Genomic DNA, 13,950 nt, shown 5'->3' with positions numbered 1-13,950 from the left:
AAATAAGTACTCAGGAACTAAATAAAGCACAGAATGAAAATTTAAAATACGGTTAATCGACATTATTCTTTTACATACTAAAAAGATTTTAGTATGTAAAATTTTTGCATACATTATATATAATATATATTAACTTAATTGTTTATCATCTAAATGTATATAGCAATTTACAATAATATACACAGATATATTCACATAATAAAAATGTTTGTCAGAAACAGAAAGAAGGAAAATGTCGAGAGTTTCGAAGAAATAAGCGCATCAGATTCTGTAACTAATAATAATAATAATAATAATAATAATAATAAATGTGCGTACAAGCACAGTTACAAATAAATACATCGAGTTTCGATTAGAACTACTAAACTAATTAATAAATAGAGTTAAATTAAGTTTGAGATAAGAAATGAAAATACCCGCAAAATTGTAAATAAGAAGAGTTTTTCGACAGGAAAACCATCGACACTTGGATATAAAAAAAAGAAAAAATTCCCTTTGGCGTCGCAAAATCCCTCCGAGGAAGAAAATTCCGCTTAAGTACCGTATAAACCGTAAATGCACGTTTTCGCATCGCTATTACATCGACAAAAAGCACGCGACGACATTGAGCGATCGGCTTTCGAGAAGCTTATTCGACCGGCTTCGAAGAAATTAACGCCGACATTTCTTCCTACATATATCATCGTGAAGAGTATAGTGAGATAATATTCGTTCAAACACGCAGAGTTTCTCAAAAATTCCGCCACATTCACATAGATTCTTATATGTAAATATTGTAACCATTATATATGCGAACACAATATAATAACATTTACACATTTTTTTTTTATAAGTTAACGCGTTTATATCTTATATAAGTATATATATATATATATTAATCTCCGCGGAGCTGTCTTCTTCATTGATTACTTTCGATAAAGCCTGGTTTCTCATTTTTTTCCATTCAGAGTCTTAAGTAATCTTCAACAATAAGTACCATTAAAAGTCCAACGTATTTTACTTGATATCTCCGGCTTCTGGATGATAATTAATAACGCTTTTGTTGATCATAACGCCTTTGTTCAAGAGGCTATATAATATATGTATCTCACTCTTTCTCAAAAATTTGTAATATATTTTTCAAAAAATGGCAATCGCGCCAGGAGCAGTATTCGAGCTATTATAATAATCTTACGTTTATTGAACATTGTGCAATGTGTATTAATAATAATCAAATACAAACTTAGGCACGCAAATATATATCCGATTAAATTCTCTGTGAATTCTCAGTCAATTAAACTCTTTCAATAAATACCAACAGTTCTCGCTCTCTCTCTCTCTCTCTCTTTCTCTTACTTATAGCAAAAACATCGTTTATTTCTCAAATAACTCTTACACTTTCATCCCCTTCTCGCTTAAAATTCTACTCTCGCATTGTCAACGCCAGAAACAGCCCTTCTTACAGGATTCTACGTTCTGTCGGCGATTATTTCACGAATTACCGGACGTCAGGTTGCTGTTGAGCAGCTCGGTGTTGGCGTTGTTCGCCGTCAGCTGTTGCTGCTCCTTCTGCTTCCTGCGTCGCCTGCGGTTCCGCTTGTGCACGCAAAACAACGCCACGAAGACCACGAAGAGGAACACCGAGACGCACGAGGCGACGAGTATCCAGATCGATCGAGCCTTCTCGATCTCCTCCTCCTTCTGTATGATAGCAGAGCACTCGTCGAACAGCTCGTACGTCCGATTGCTGAATCCCACGTTGGCGCAGTCCTCGTTCAGAGCCGCCGGTGCATCGGTGCAATTGTAGAGATGGGCGGGCTTCATCTTGATCTTCCGTAGCTTCACCCAGGCGATGAACGTCTGACAGTCGCAGCTGCCCGCGTCGAATCTGATGCCATTCCTGGTTAGATCGAGCTCCTTCAGCGAGCAGAACGGCGCCAGATCCTCGGGATTGATCGAGGTGATGACGTTGTCGGACACGTTGAGAGTAAGGAGAGCCGGCTGGGGGCCTATGTTCGGGATCGCGGTCAGCTTGTTCTTGGTCAGCTGCAGCAGTCTGAGAGGCGAGGTGACCTTCACCTTGAACACGGAATCGGTGAGCTTGTTGTGGCCGAGGTAGAGCGTGCGAAGATACGGCAATTGGAAGAGGCTCTTGGGCAGAGTGTCGCAACCGTTCTGCGTGAGATCAAGCACCTCCAGGTAAGGCTGACTGGCGAAGGCTGCCTCCTCGATTGTCTGGATGAAATTGTCACCCAGATAGATGAAGGTCAGCTTCTTGTAAGGATGCAGACTGTCGTTCGTCAGTTCCCTCACGCGATTCCCGCTAACGTCCAGCACCTAGCAAACAGAGGAGAAACGTCAGGAGTGTCAGCAGGGATGAAACGTATACAGGGTGGGCGATTTTAATCGATCCACGCAAATGTTTCGTGCAATAGTATATTGTGTATCAAGTGCGAAAAGTTGACAATTGTCAATCCGCACGTGATACACATACTATTTTGTATTACAAGTGTAGGCAAAGTGGCTTTGTGCGCGTTTTCTGTGCGCGAGGTGGCCGATCGCACGCTGCCATCTTACGGTGGCACGGTGCGGGAATAGCCGTGGGCAATGTATTGCCCACGGCTTTAACCGTGGGCAATGACTTTGAACGCGGCTCAGCCTTAGGCAATGGCTTTGAATGCGGCTTATTCACTCACCGCATCGCCGCTAGATAGCGGCGTGGGAAATCGGCCGCTTTCCGCACAGAAAACACGCACACAAAGTGCCACTTTGCCTGCACGTGTAATACAAAGGTTTTTTGACATTGAGAGGAATATAACATGGTGTCATTAGTTTGACCTTGGGTAGTTGCTTGAAGGTCATCTTTAATTTCTTAAATGGAAATAGCTACAAAAATATGCATTGCAAAATAGAGGTTTCCATTTAAGAAATTGACGATGACTTTCATGTGACCTTTAAACGACTATCCAAGGTCAAACCAATGACACCATCTTATATTCCTCTCGAAGTAAAAAAAAAAAAAAAAAAACTTTTTTATATGAAAACTTTTTCTTTGAAATGCATTGCTCAAAAGATAAGAGTGGATTGATAATGATCTACCCTGTATACATGAAATCAAAGAAAGTCATATACATGTTTTCGAGAAACTGAATTATTTTAACATCGCATAATAGCAACTTTTAACTTTGAAAGGTATTATTCAGGCGAAGATTGATACGCTATTCATCAGATTTCTGTTAGTAAAAATGTTTCCGAGTGAAAAATGGTAATTCTGTTGAAAGAACAGAGGCCGGGGTTTATCAATAAGATCTTTGTTTCCGTAAAGATGCACTTGTCAGATTAGCCGGCCAGCGAGAAGAATTAATGGCCCAGCTAACTCAATAATGCAAGGACGCGAGATATTAGCACGATGGAAAAGGATTTCTTTGACCCGACCACCTACCCTCTCGATAGGAAAAAAATGAACATTTTTAATGGCCCTTTACTGACATTAATTGAATTAATGAAACTTTTTTTAAAATCTGTAAATAGAAATTTTATTAAAATAATCGATTGCGAAGTTAAATTAACTATTCATTTGTTCGATCGAATGAAATTTTAATCGTACTCTTCTTTCGAAATTAAACATTTCGAGTTTAAAATAATGTCATGTATTTTTAAATATATTTTTTCCCAGTCTGTATTTTTAATACAGTAACACTCAATGATACATATTTTAGAAGATTAATTATAAAATACTCGGTTGATTTCGGTTCGCATCGCAACTCCGAAATTAGTATCTCTGGTATTTCTGCGAATGTCTACTATTATGCAGATTTTCTACGTGGTCCAGTCAACTTTATCGATTGAATGCACAAACAGTTCTCTGTTAATTCGTATGTGTGTGTATTTGATTCATGTGATTCTTTATGTAGTATTGTGAATCGTAATCTCTTTTGAAGGATATTGTTATTAATTAAAATATTTCTTTGACACATTGCTGGCCAATCTTTTATTGATCAACGTTTTATGTAAAATGGTTATATTTTGATTTTTAAAAAATTAACACAGATTCGTCGAAATAAAAAAATCTGTAAAGGTTAAATAATTTATTTAACAAAACGAAAATAAAAGTTATAAGCTAATCTTTAATGGTATTTGTAAAATATACAAAAAAAATTAATATTAAAAGAGACGATTATAGAAAAGATTTTACAGAAATTAATGCGGATAAGTATTATTCATTGAATTATTTATAATCTAACAAATTTTTTAAAATTATTATAACATATTTATAATTAAAAAATATATAAATAATTTATTTAACAAACGAAAAGTATCTTGGCATTTTTTAAATAAACAATATAAATAATTGATTTATATATATATAATAATAATAAAACAAAACATAAATAAAATTTACAAGAGTTTCAAAGGGGAACTCTCACGCTCCGCTTGGGACATCCGGTATACAAGATCAAATGCGTTGGAGCATTGACAATATCTCCGTGCGGCTAAGATTTCTCAAGTGTATTGCGGAACGCATCTATCCTCGTGACCCTGGACAACCCAATCTCCGGATTTAGCGTGTTCTGGAGTTTTGCCTGGGATTCATCGCGACGCAAGTTTACCAAAGTACCGAACCGAGATATAGCTGTAGACGGCTACCGGATTTACAACATGGGTTTGTATTGGACAGGCGGTTAAAAAAGAAATAACAGATATACGTGTCGCTGGAAAATGTGTTTTCCACGAAGCCGGAGAGTGGAAGGGACTTAAGCTCCAAAAAGATGCACATGGCAAGTAGCAGCACAATTTCTCGTCCGTGTAAGAGAGCACTTTACAATGCAATATATATATATATATATATATATATATATATATATATATTATATACATTATTATTTATATATATTACAATTATTTGTATTTTTTATTTAAAAAATGCCAAGATACTTTTTGTTTTGTTAAATAAATTATTTATAGATTTTTTAATTATAAATGTTATTTTTTTTTAATTTTTTTAGATTATATAATATATTTGTGTATATATATATATATATATATATATATATATATATATACAGGGTGTAACTAAAGGTATACGAAGCATATCGCATGCAGGACGACAAACTAAATCAAAAAGTCCTAAGTCATTTTTTAATCTGAACTTTATTTTTGACGCTATAAATTGTTAAAGATTGACCAATTAGAGCATGGCCACGCCTACTAAGGCGGGGCCTACGCTGTTTTCCGTTGTAGCCGCGCGCTAATTGGCACACTTTAACAATTTATAGCGTGAAAAATAAAGCTCAGATTAAAAAATAGCTGAGGACTTTTCGATTCAGTTTGTCGTCCTGCATCTGATGATGTGCTTGGTATACCTTTGTTTAGTTCCACCTTGTACATACATGTATATTAAAATACATTTATTTATAACTTTGTTACAACGTGCGATCGAATTTTGATCCGTAATTTTAATTATCCAAGTTTACAATATATCCGCGATATGGGGAGAGAAAATATAATGATTAATAATTCATATATTTTGCATAACATCGGTGAAATAATGAATAAATTATGAATGCGCGGATGCAAGATAGATTCATCATCGCTTTTAATATTACATGAAATCATGAAGCGTGTGCAATTTATTTACGCGAAACGCGTGTGTGTATCGTATAAATAAAGTAAAATAAAATAAAATAAAATAATGTGGTCGGCAAAAACGTTGAAGAGGGGCGAAGGTATATCCAATAAGTATGCATTTTATCGCCGACGTTGATAAAGCGAAACTCCTGTAATGCTATTATGTATAAAGTACGCGTTACAAGACAGCGCACGCGTTAACCCTCTGGGACATCAATCCGTCTCGCAGCCAGTCTCGTGTGCATCCTTCGTGCAACTAACATAAGCCCGGCAGATTTACCCTTTGAGCGGAAACAACAGCGTAAGAGAGGCTTACAAATAACATACATTTAACTGACAATTTTCCTCTCGCTTCGTATACGCGCGATTTCGATCACGAAAATACGAGGTAACAATTATATAAGAATATAATAAAGTGTGTGGATATTTAATATAATGCGAATATATTTTCATAGAAAATATATGATGTGAAACCTTATATGGAAAATTATTTTTAATAGAAACTTTTATTTAACAATAATATTAAAAATTTCATTATATTGTTTTTAATTCATAAGTCTTAATTTCATAATTAAAAAAAAAAATAAAACGGAGTTTCACGGATTTCTACAAGTCCTTACGAATTCCTCTATTTTATGCAAATTGCAAGATAAGATAAAAAAAATTTTGTCATACATGCAGAAAATATTCTTTTATAATGGAAAAAAAAAATACATTACAATTTTAAGTAAAATATATTTTTATTCATATTTGAACGATAATCTTACCTGTATTTCCGCCATCAAATTTAACGGGATTTCGTGCAATTCCAGATTGGAGCATCGCGCTTCCAGCAGCGAATAAGCTTTGCTGTAGCTGCACTTCTTCGGGGGCGGCTCCCGGTCCATTATTTTCGCGGCTCCCGGTGAACCCAGCACCAGAACATCCGGTACCGTGGCCACGACGAAGCCCAGTAAGAGGAACCCGTTAAAGAGAAAGATGCTCATATCTGCAACAGAATCAGCGGAAACGTACGCTTATAAACTTTGCCCAAACTTTGCCGCAATCGGATAATTAATCGCTCGCGAAGGTGCAATATTTGGGATTCCCTCTTTGCACCGCCACATTATCATTTATGCTATTTTAGTATCACGCAATATCTCTCCATCTCTCTCTATTACCGTTTTATTAAATTATATATTTAAAATATATTATATATTTTTTTAATATTTTATATATGGAATTATAATATATATTATTTTCAAATATTTATATATATTTTAATATATATATTTATATATTTTTTTATATATATTTTAAATATATATTTTTTTAATCTTCTATATTATCTATTTGATATATAATTTTGTACCATATATTCTATATCTAGCCATTATCATATCTCTTCTTTTCACCTCTTTTCTCTCTATTTCCTCTCTCTCTTTCTCTCTCTTTCTCTCTCTTTTTTCTCTCTCTTTTTTTCCTCTTCTGTCTTCTCTCTTTGCTCTATCCTTTGTCCCCTCTCTTCTCTCTCTACGCCTTCTCCTCTCTCTCTTTTTACCTCTTTTCTCTCTCTCTTTTCCTCTTCCCTCTTCTCTCTTTGCCCTGTCCTTTTCTCCCCTCTCTTATATATATTAAACATTATTTTACTTGCTAAATATAAATCGAGGATATTTTTGGCAAACTTCAAATCATTCAATCGATACGTTCCTATTTAAAAAATCGGATTTTATAAGAAGACAGAAAAAAAGAGGGACGAAATGAGGACGGGCTTAAAGCAAGTTAAAGGAAGTTGATTAGCCGGCGAGGATAGTTTGAAAAAAAATAAAAATAAAAAAAAGAAGCAAAGTTGCGGAAACTTTTCCAATCGTCCGAGCTATCTCTTGTAACGTTCATTTATACGCGCAACTCCGATATTTCCGTAGCCTGATTAAGTATCGTTTGAAAGAGGAAGAGAAAGAGAGAGAGACCATTATGGAATCATAATAGCTTCAGCTTCTGGCGCAATTACGTTTATTTGCGTTTCGAGCGCGCTTGAAGAGACGGAATCGTTATCGTAACTCCTGGAAGGGGTTCGTTCGCAATCGAGATCGATCGGCCGAGCATTTTCGACAGCTATCTATTAACGGCGGTGCATGTCGCCGATAAAGTGCAAACGCGCAAAACGTTGACCTCCTCTAGCAGCCATGGACGAAATAGCCGGGACCGAGAGCCCAGGTTCGATCCGTTGCTGCTGTGTCGACCAAGTAATTTTGCAGCTGGCGATTTCAACTTTGGACAGAGAGAGGGAGGATAAATTTTAGCCGCGTAAATTTCGAACTTTCACGCCGGAGCGCCCGAAATAAAATTAATGAAGAGGATGGGGATGCTGGCGCGAGAAAGTTAACAGATGAAAATTAACAAGAGTCCTTCCCGCGCTTCCCGATTTCGTCTATTCTTCAGCCTCGCGCATTGTTGTCCAAGCATAATAATATTTGAAGAGGAGAGAGAAAGTTCGGTCCATCCTGCATTTTTTTTTCTCTTTTTTTTTCACCAGGTGTCGTCGTGTAATGCGCAGGTGTCCAGCAGACTCGATGAACAAATTTCGACTTTTTCAGATTTTCCAGGACCAGAAATTCATTTTTTTCCCTTACTTTTTAGTAAGTTTAATTATTTCATTATTTATTAAATAAATAAAGAGTACTACTTTATTTAAATATGACTATATTAAAAGATTGAGCAATTTTCTAAAAAACTTACTATAAGATTTACTAAAGTCAATAAAAAAATCAAATATTGCACAATATTTTAGACATATGTTTCTAAGTACTGAATAAGAATAAAATTATCAAAGAGGGAGAATTTAAAAAAAATCCTATCAAATTTTATGAAAAAAAAATTCTTTATTTTTCAAAATAAAACAAAATTTCCGAAAAATAAGTGCAAAGTGTCCAGCAGACTCAATGAAAGAAAATTCGACCTTTTCAGATTTTCCAAGACCAGAAATTCATTTTTCCCCTTACTTTTTAGTAAGTTTAATTATTTATTAAATAAATAAAGAGTACTACTTTGTTTAAATATGACTATTAAAAGATTGACCAGTTTTCTATGAAACTTACGTAAGATTTACTAAAAATAGATCGTCAATAAAAAAATCAAATATTGCAAAAATGTTAGACATAAGTTTCCTAAGTACTGAATAAGAGTAAAATTATCAGAGAGGGAGAAATGTATGATTTGAAATATATAATACATTGAATTAAAATAACACGACAATGCGAAAATATAAATTAACAAATACGCTGTAGATAAATCGATTTTTAACGCAGAAAATTAGCATATTGGGAGTCAAGGAAAAATTTATATTTATTTAATAAAAAATATCAAATTATTGAGACAGCTGTAGAATAATGTGAAAAAATCCAGATAAATAGTAAAATTTCCTGACTTTTTTTCCTGACAATTCCAGATTTATAAAATTCCCTGACAATACCCGGTTTTCTAGATTTCCCTGACCGCTAGACACCCTGAATACGACGACGAGTACCTTATACAGGATGAATCCGAAAACGTTTACTCTCTCACAGTCGAGAGCGAGAGAAATTGCATATATATATACATATATATGTTGCTTGCATGCAGTAACTGTGCTCAAAATATCTGTAAGATGTAATATTAGATGACATGCAATCTCAGCATCTTTCGATTTACTTCTCCGTGCAATATTCGTCATTAAATACACATACATGTATACAGAGTGTATCTAAAATAAGTGCGACAAATTTTAGGTGATTCTTTGTCGAAAATTAAGGGAAGTTTCTTTTATATCCCTCCCTGAAGAGGGAGAAAAATTAAGTTTTTATTTTTTCAGATAAAAAGAATATTTATTAATATTTTTTGGATCTTCCTGTATCGTTATAAGGGGATGCAACTAAGAACCCCTATTTAATTTTCTATCAGAACTTTTTAATAGATCGGAATATGATCATATCTAAAAATAGAAAGTTTGATTGCTTTTGAAACTTTTTTATGTCTTTTATTTTTTTTTGTAAAATCAGTGGTTTTTAAGAAGAAAAAAACTTAATTTTAAACCTTCCTCTTTAGAAAAGTATAACTCCTCAAAAAAAGATATAAGAGTATATACATATTAATATATTATATATGTAAGAAACCTCTCTTAATTTGCGACCATTTATATGCAAAATATATAATAAAATGATAAATTCCTACATATAATTTTATACAAATATTATACAATTATATAATATTATATATAAATATTATATACCTATAATATTATATTATTATATTATTGTATTATAATTGTGTATATTATAATATTATATTATATATAAATATTATATACCTATAATATTATATTATTATATTATTATATTATAATTGTATATTATAATATAATAATATAATAAATATTATTATACATAATATTATATACAAAATTATTACTATTATATTATACGCTCTTCTTGGATACACTTTTTTTCACTTCGATATCTTAATTTCTCTCGCAGGAATCTTTTTAAAGACACATTGAGTAAGTATTTCCGTCCTTGGTTTTTATTGCAATAAGTCCGTTTCCGCAGAATGGCTCGGTCATTGCGGATTTTTATCGCTGGATTTATCGCGCATTTCGATGAGATAAAAATTTCACGACGCTCCGCTCACTATATATAGCTCCCTCCCCCCGAACCTAACCTAAAAGCTGGATATTATAGCGGGAAACCCGGCTTCTCTCTCTCTCTCTCTCGACCATAATTAAAATTAAATTGCAGTTAGCTAAGACGAAAGTGCTCTCTTCGCCAAAAGCTTAATAGCATTGCGTAGGATGCACGAAGGAAGGAAGGACTGGAGTAGAAGGTAGGAGATGCGCCTCCACGTTGCAGGTTGTATAAAGGACGGCGATGACGACATGACGAGGGCGAAGAAGCGCCCCCTCGCCGGCTTCTCCGCGAACATCTCACGCTCATTTGCCTGCATTCGAAAACGTTATTAATACAAATTGCAAACGGCAGTTCTCTCTTTGCGGAAGTTTCTCCCGATATATATATATATATATATATATATATATATATATATATATATACTTCTCCCCGATACAAATTAATATCTTGATAATCAAACTTACACCGCTACGAAATTAATTCTATGAAGCTATCCGACATGATTTTGCTGAATATCTTTCCGTTAACCGATTTTCCATAAGTTATATATAAATATGTATATACCGATGTATGAAAATCTGATATGAAATATAAAATATTGAATTTTAATTGCATTAAAATATTAAAAGGGAAATTACTTATTAAATTAAAATGTCAATCTTTTCAAAGTGAGCTAAATTAATTTCCCTAAAAGAATAAAAACGTGATGTATAAAATATTTCAAGAAAATATTATATTTAATTATTTTATTAACATATATATATGCTCTATAATTATAATTATTATTAATATATAAGATAATTATATATCATATTTATTTATTCCATATATATATAATGAAATAATTTATTATATACTTAAATATTTCATATATCACGTTTTTTTTTCTTTCAAAGAAAGGTTAATTTGAACTAATATTTGACCTTTCACTTTTACGAGAAATTGACCTTTTACTTTTACGAGAAATTGATTTATCACTTTTACGACAAACTTTCTTTTTGGCACGTGCGTTCTCTTCTTTCAAGAATAAGTGACGTAATTATATAATAGCATGTCAATAAAAGTGTCTACTATAAAATAACACGTACTAAAAATATGTTTCGAGATAATACCAAGAGTACTCTACGATATTAGATATCAAATATTCGTAACAAATTGATTCTTAAATTTTTGCGAGTTACATCGATACTGGACGAAAAAATTTATTGAATTCGAATAAATATTTATTTCAATACCGCCTAACAAATCATTTATCTGAAACTATAGGTAATAATATTGATTTAATATGCAAAATATTTATTCGATGTAAAAAAATCCTTTTCAAAACAGTTAAATATTTGTTCGAAAAACAAATGATTTATATTAGGCAGTATTGAGAGAAATAAACATTTATTAATTATTTGTCTTCAGCGTATAAAAACGGCGAGAACAAAGTTATACTTCGAGGCGGTTCTTTTCACGGGATATTTCTGTATATCTTCCTCCTGGTAACAATATTGACGTAATATCGGAGTAGAGAAAAGCGCGGAGTCTTGAAAGCATTCGAAGGCTTTTTCCTTGATCGTTCCGGTAATACCCCTTTGCACATCGCGACGATGAGGAAATCGGAAAAATACGAGGTGTGCCTCCATTTAGGGATTATTATTATAGTGTGTTATATTTGTGAACGACAGACGACGCCGCGCTCTTCTGCCGTTCGATATTAATTTATTATTCCGTATTTACTTTCGACGATCCGCGTAAAAGCCGTGAATAATATATCCGCAACGATAATACGGTTTTCACGCTGGTGGGCGCGAAACAAGCCGGGGCTTTCATTTCAATCAGCGAGAGAGCAAATACAATTTAAAAGTACGTCTCCCGATAGGAATATACAGGGTGTCCCGTTTTTAAAGAACCCAAATATCTCGGAAACACTGCGTTAAAAATGTTTCCGACAAAAGTTGTATGGCTTCAACGGGACCATAAGATGATGACAATGATTTGACCTTGGATAGTCGGTTGAAGGTCAATTTTTTAAATAAAACCACTAATTTTTCATTGTATATTCTTGTCAAGAGCTTTCCAAAGCCCTATAATAAATAATGACAATGATTTGACCTTGGATAGTCGCAATTGAAGGTCACGCGAAGGTCATCGTCAATTTTTTAAATAGAACCACTAATTTTTCATTGTATATTCTTGTCAAGAGCTTTCCAAAGCCCTATAATAAATAATGACAATGATTTGACCTTGGATAGTCGCAATTGAAGGTCACGCGAAGGTCATCGTCAATTTCTTAAATAGAACCACTAATTTTTCATTGCATATTCTTGTCAAGAGCTTTCCAAAACCTTATAATAAATGGTCACAATGATGACAATGATTTGACCTTGGATAGTCGGTTGAAGGTCACGCGAAGGTCACCGTCAATTTCTTAAATAGAACCATTAATTTTTCATTGCATATTCTTGTCAAGAGCTTTCCAAAATCCTATAATAAAGTATATTTTTATTAAGTACTTTTTGAGTCATAAAAGTTAACAATTTTTTGACATAAAGTGTATAATATCTTTTTTTGGTAATTATACCTTAATACTTTTATGCATGGCATAATGAGACTAATCAATTGGTGCGGGTTCTTTAAAATGGGACACCCTATATATTTTATATATATATGGAGGCAAAATATAGTGTTAAAGCAACGGGACAAGAGACCAAATGACACCGTGCAGTTGGATGTATAATATCGAGAGATATATTCGAATTAATATAATAATACCGCGAGATTAAAAAGAGAGAGAGAAAGACGTATTCGAAACATATCGTTAAATGGAAATTGGCAGATATAATCCACCATTTAATTCGTATCCCTGTTCAAATTGCAGAGTAATAAAAATACTATAGCTATCAAATTATATGAAACGATTAATGATTCATAAAGTATGCGGCTATGTAATTAAAGCGGAAATTTCTATACATCGAGAAAAAGTCTGAGAATTGAATTTTTGAGGGAAAAAAATCATACATTATTACACGCGAGAGATTACTATAGTTTTAAAATTTATTCAAATCTATAATCTTTTTTATTAAAAGCAGCGTAACTCGACGTACAAATTTTATAATGAAAATAATTATTGTATAATGAATTATTCTCTGCAATTTTTCAGCTCCGATGTATGATTCGCTAAAGCGAATAATTGATGATATATAATAATCATATATGACATAATTATTAGCTCTTTCATTCATTTGTTACTCGTTTATTGCGCTTTTTGCGCGAAACAAGAATGCCCTTTCGAGCGAAAATTCTATTTTATCTTGGGGCGGAAAAAGAGAGAAGAGGTCGTTCATGCGAGAAACGAATCCGCGGATAAATTTTCCACAAAATTCGTATCTTTGTCGCTGCCAGGGCTGATCGACAACGAAAGCGGAACGTCGCCCTGCGAGCTTATTTCCGGTGCGTATATACGGATCCGTTTATAAGATGTCGTGATTCATGGATACGTGCAGTTTTGAAAGAAGACGACGGCAGTGTTTATTGTGCCAAGAGCTCCGATGAACTGCAGAGGCAGTAGCGAATTTCAGCCAAACTTCGTTGCTTATGGTATACACGTCCCTTAATGTTTCACACGACGAAAGGGGTCAGATATACGGGGTGTCCGTAACACATGACACTCTTCCAGCATTAAAAACACGTGCCAAACAGATCCCAGGTTTCTCGA

At 33.7% G+C, this 13,950-nt stretch overlaps 1 protein-coding gene across 2 annotated transcripts in view; it reads right to left on the bottom strand.

Annotated features, from left to right (window-relative positions):
* Nucleotides 1-359: 359 nt before the first annotated feature.
* The window catches only part of Lapsyn (Leucine-rich repeat activity-regulated protein at synapses), a 156,848-nt gene continuing 143,257 nt past the window's right edge, over nucleotides 360-13,950 (bottom strand). For both annotated transcript variants that reach the window (XM_029305238.2, XM_029305237.2), the window contains exons 3-4: nucleotides 6,375-6,595; nucleotides 360-2,316 (exon numbers count right to left, since the gene is read on the bottom strand). In XM_029305238.2, coding sequence (XP_029161071.1) covers nucleotides 1,471-2,316; nucleotides 6,375-6,595 — 1,067 coding nt within the window. In that variant the 3' untranslated portion in view covers nucleotides 360-1,470. The remainder of the gene's footprint in view (nucleotides 2,317-6,374; nucleotides 6,596-13,950) is intronic.

Source organism: Nylanderia fulva, unplaced genomic scaffold (assembly GCF_048542155.1).
Source record: "Nylanderia fulva isolate GAGA-0341 unplaced genomic scaffold, ASM4854215v1 Scaffold34, whole genome shotgun sequence".
Classification (NCBI taxonomy): Eukaryota; Metazoa; Arthropoda; class Insecta; order Hymenoptera; family Formicidae; genus Nylanderia; species Nylanderia fulva.
Note: the sequence above shows the minus strand (reverse complement) of the source record. Positions and strands in the feature narration are given on the sequence as shown.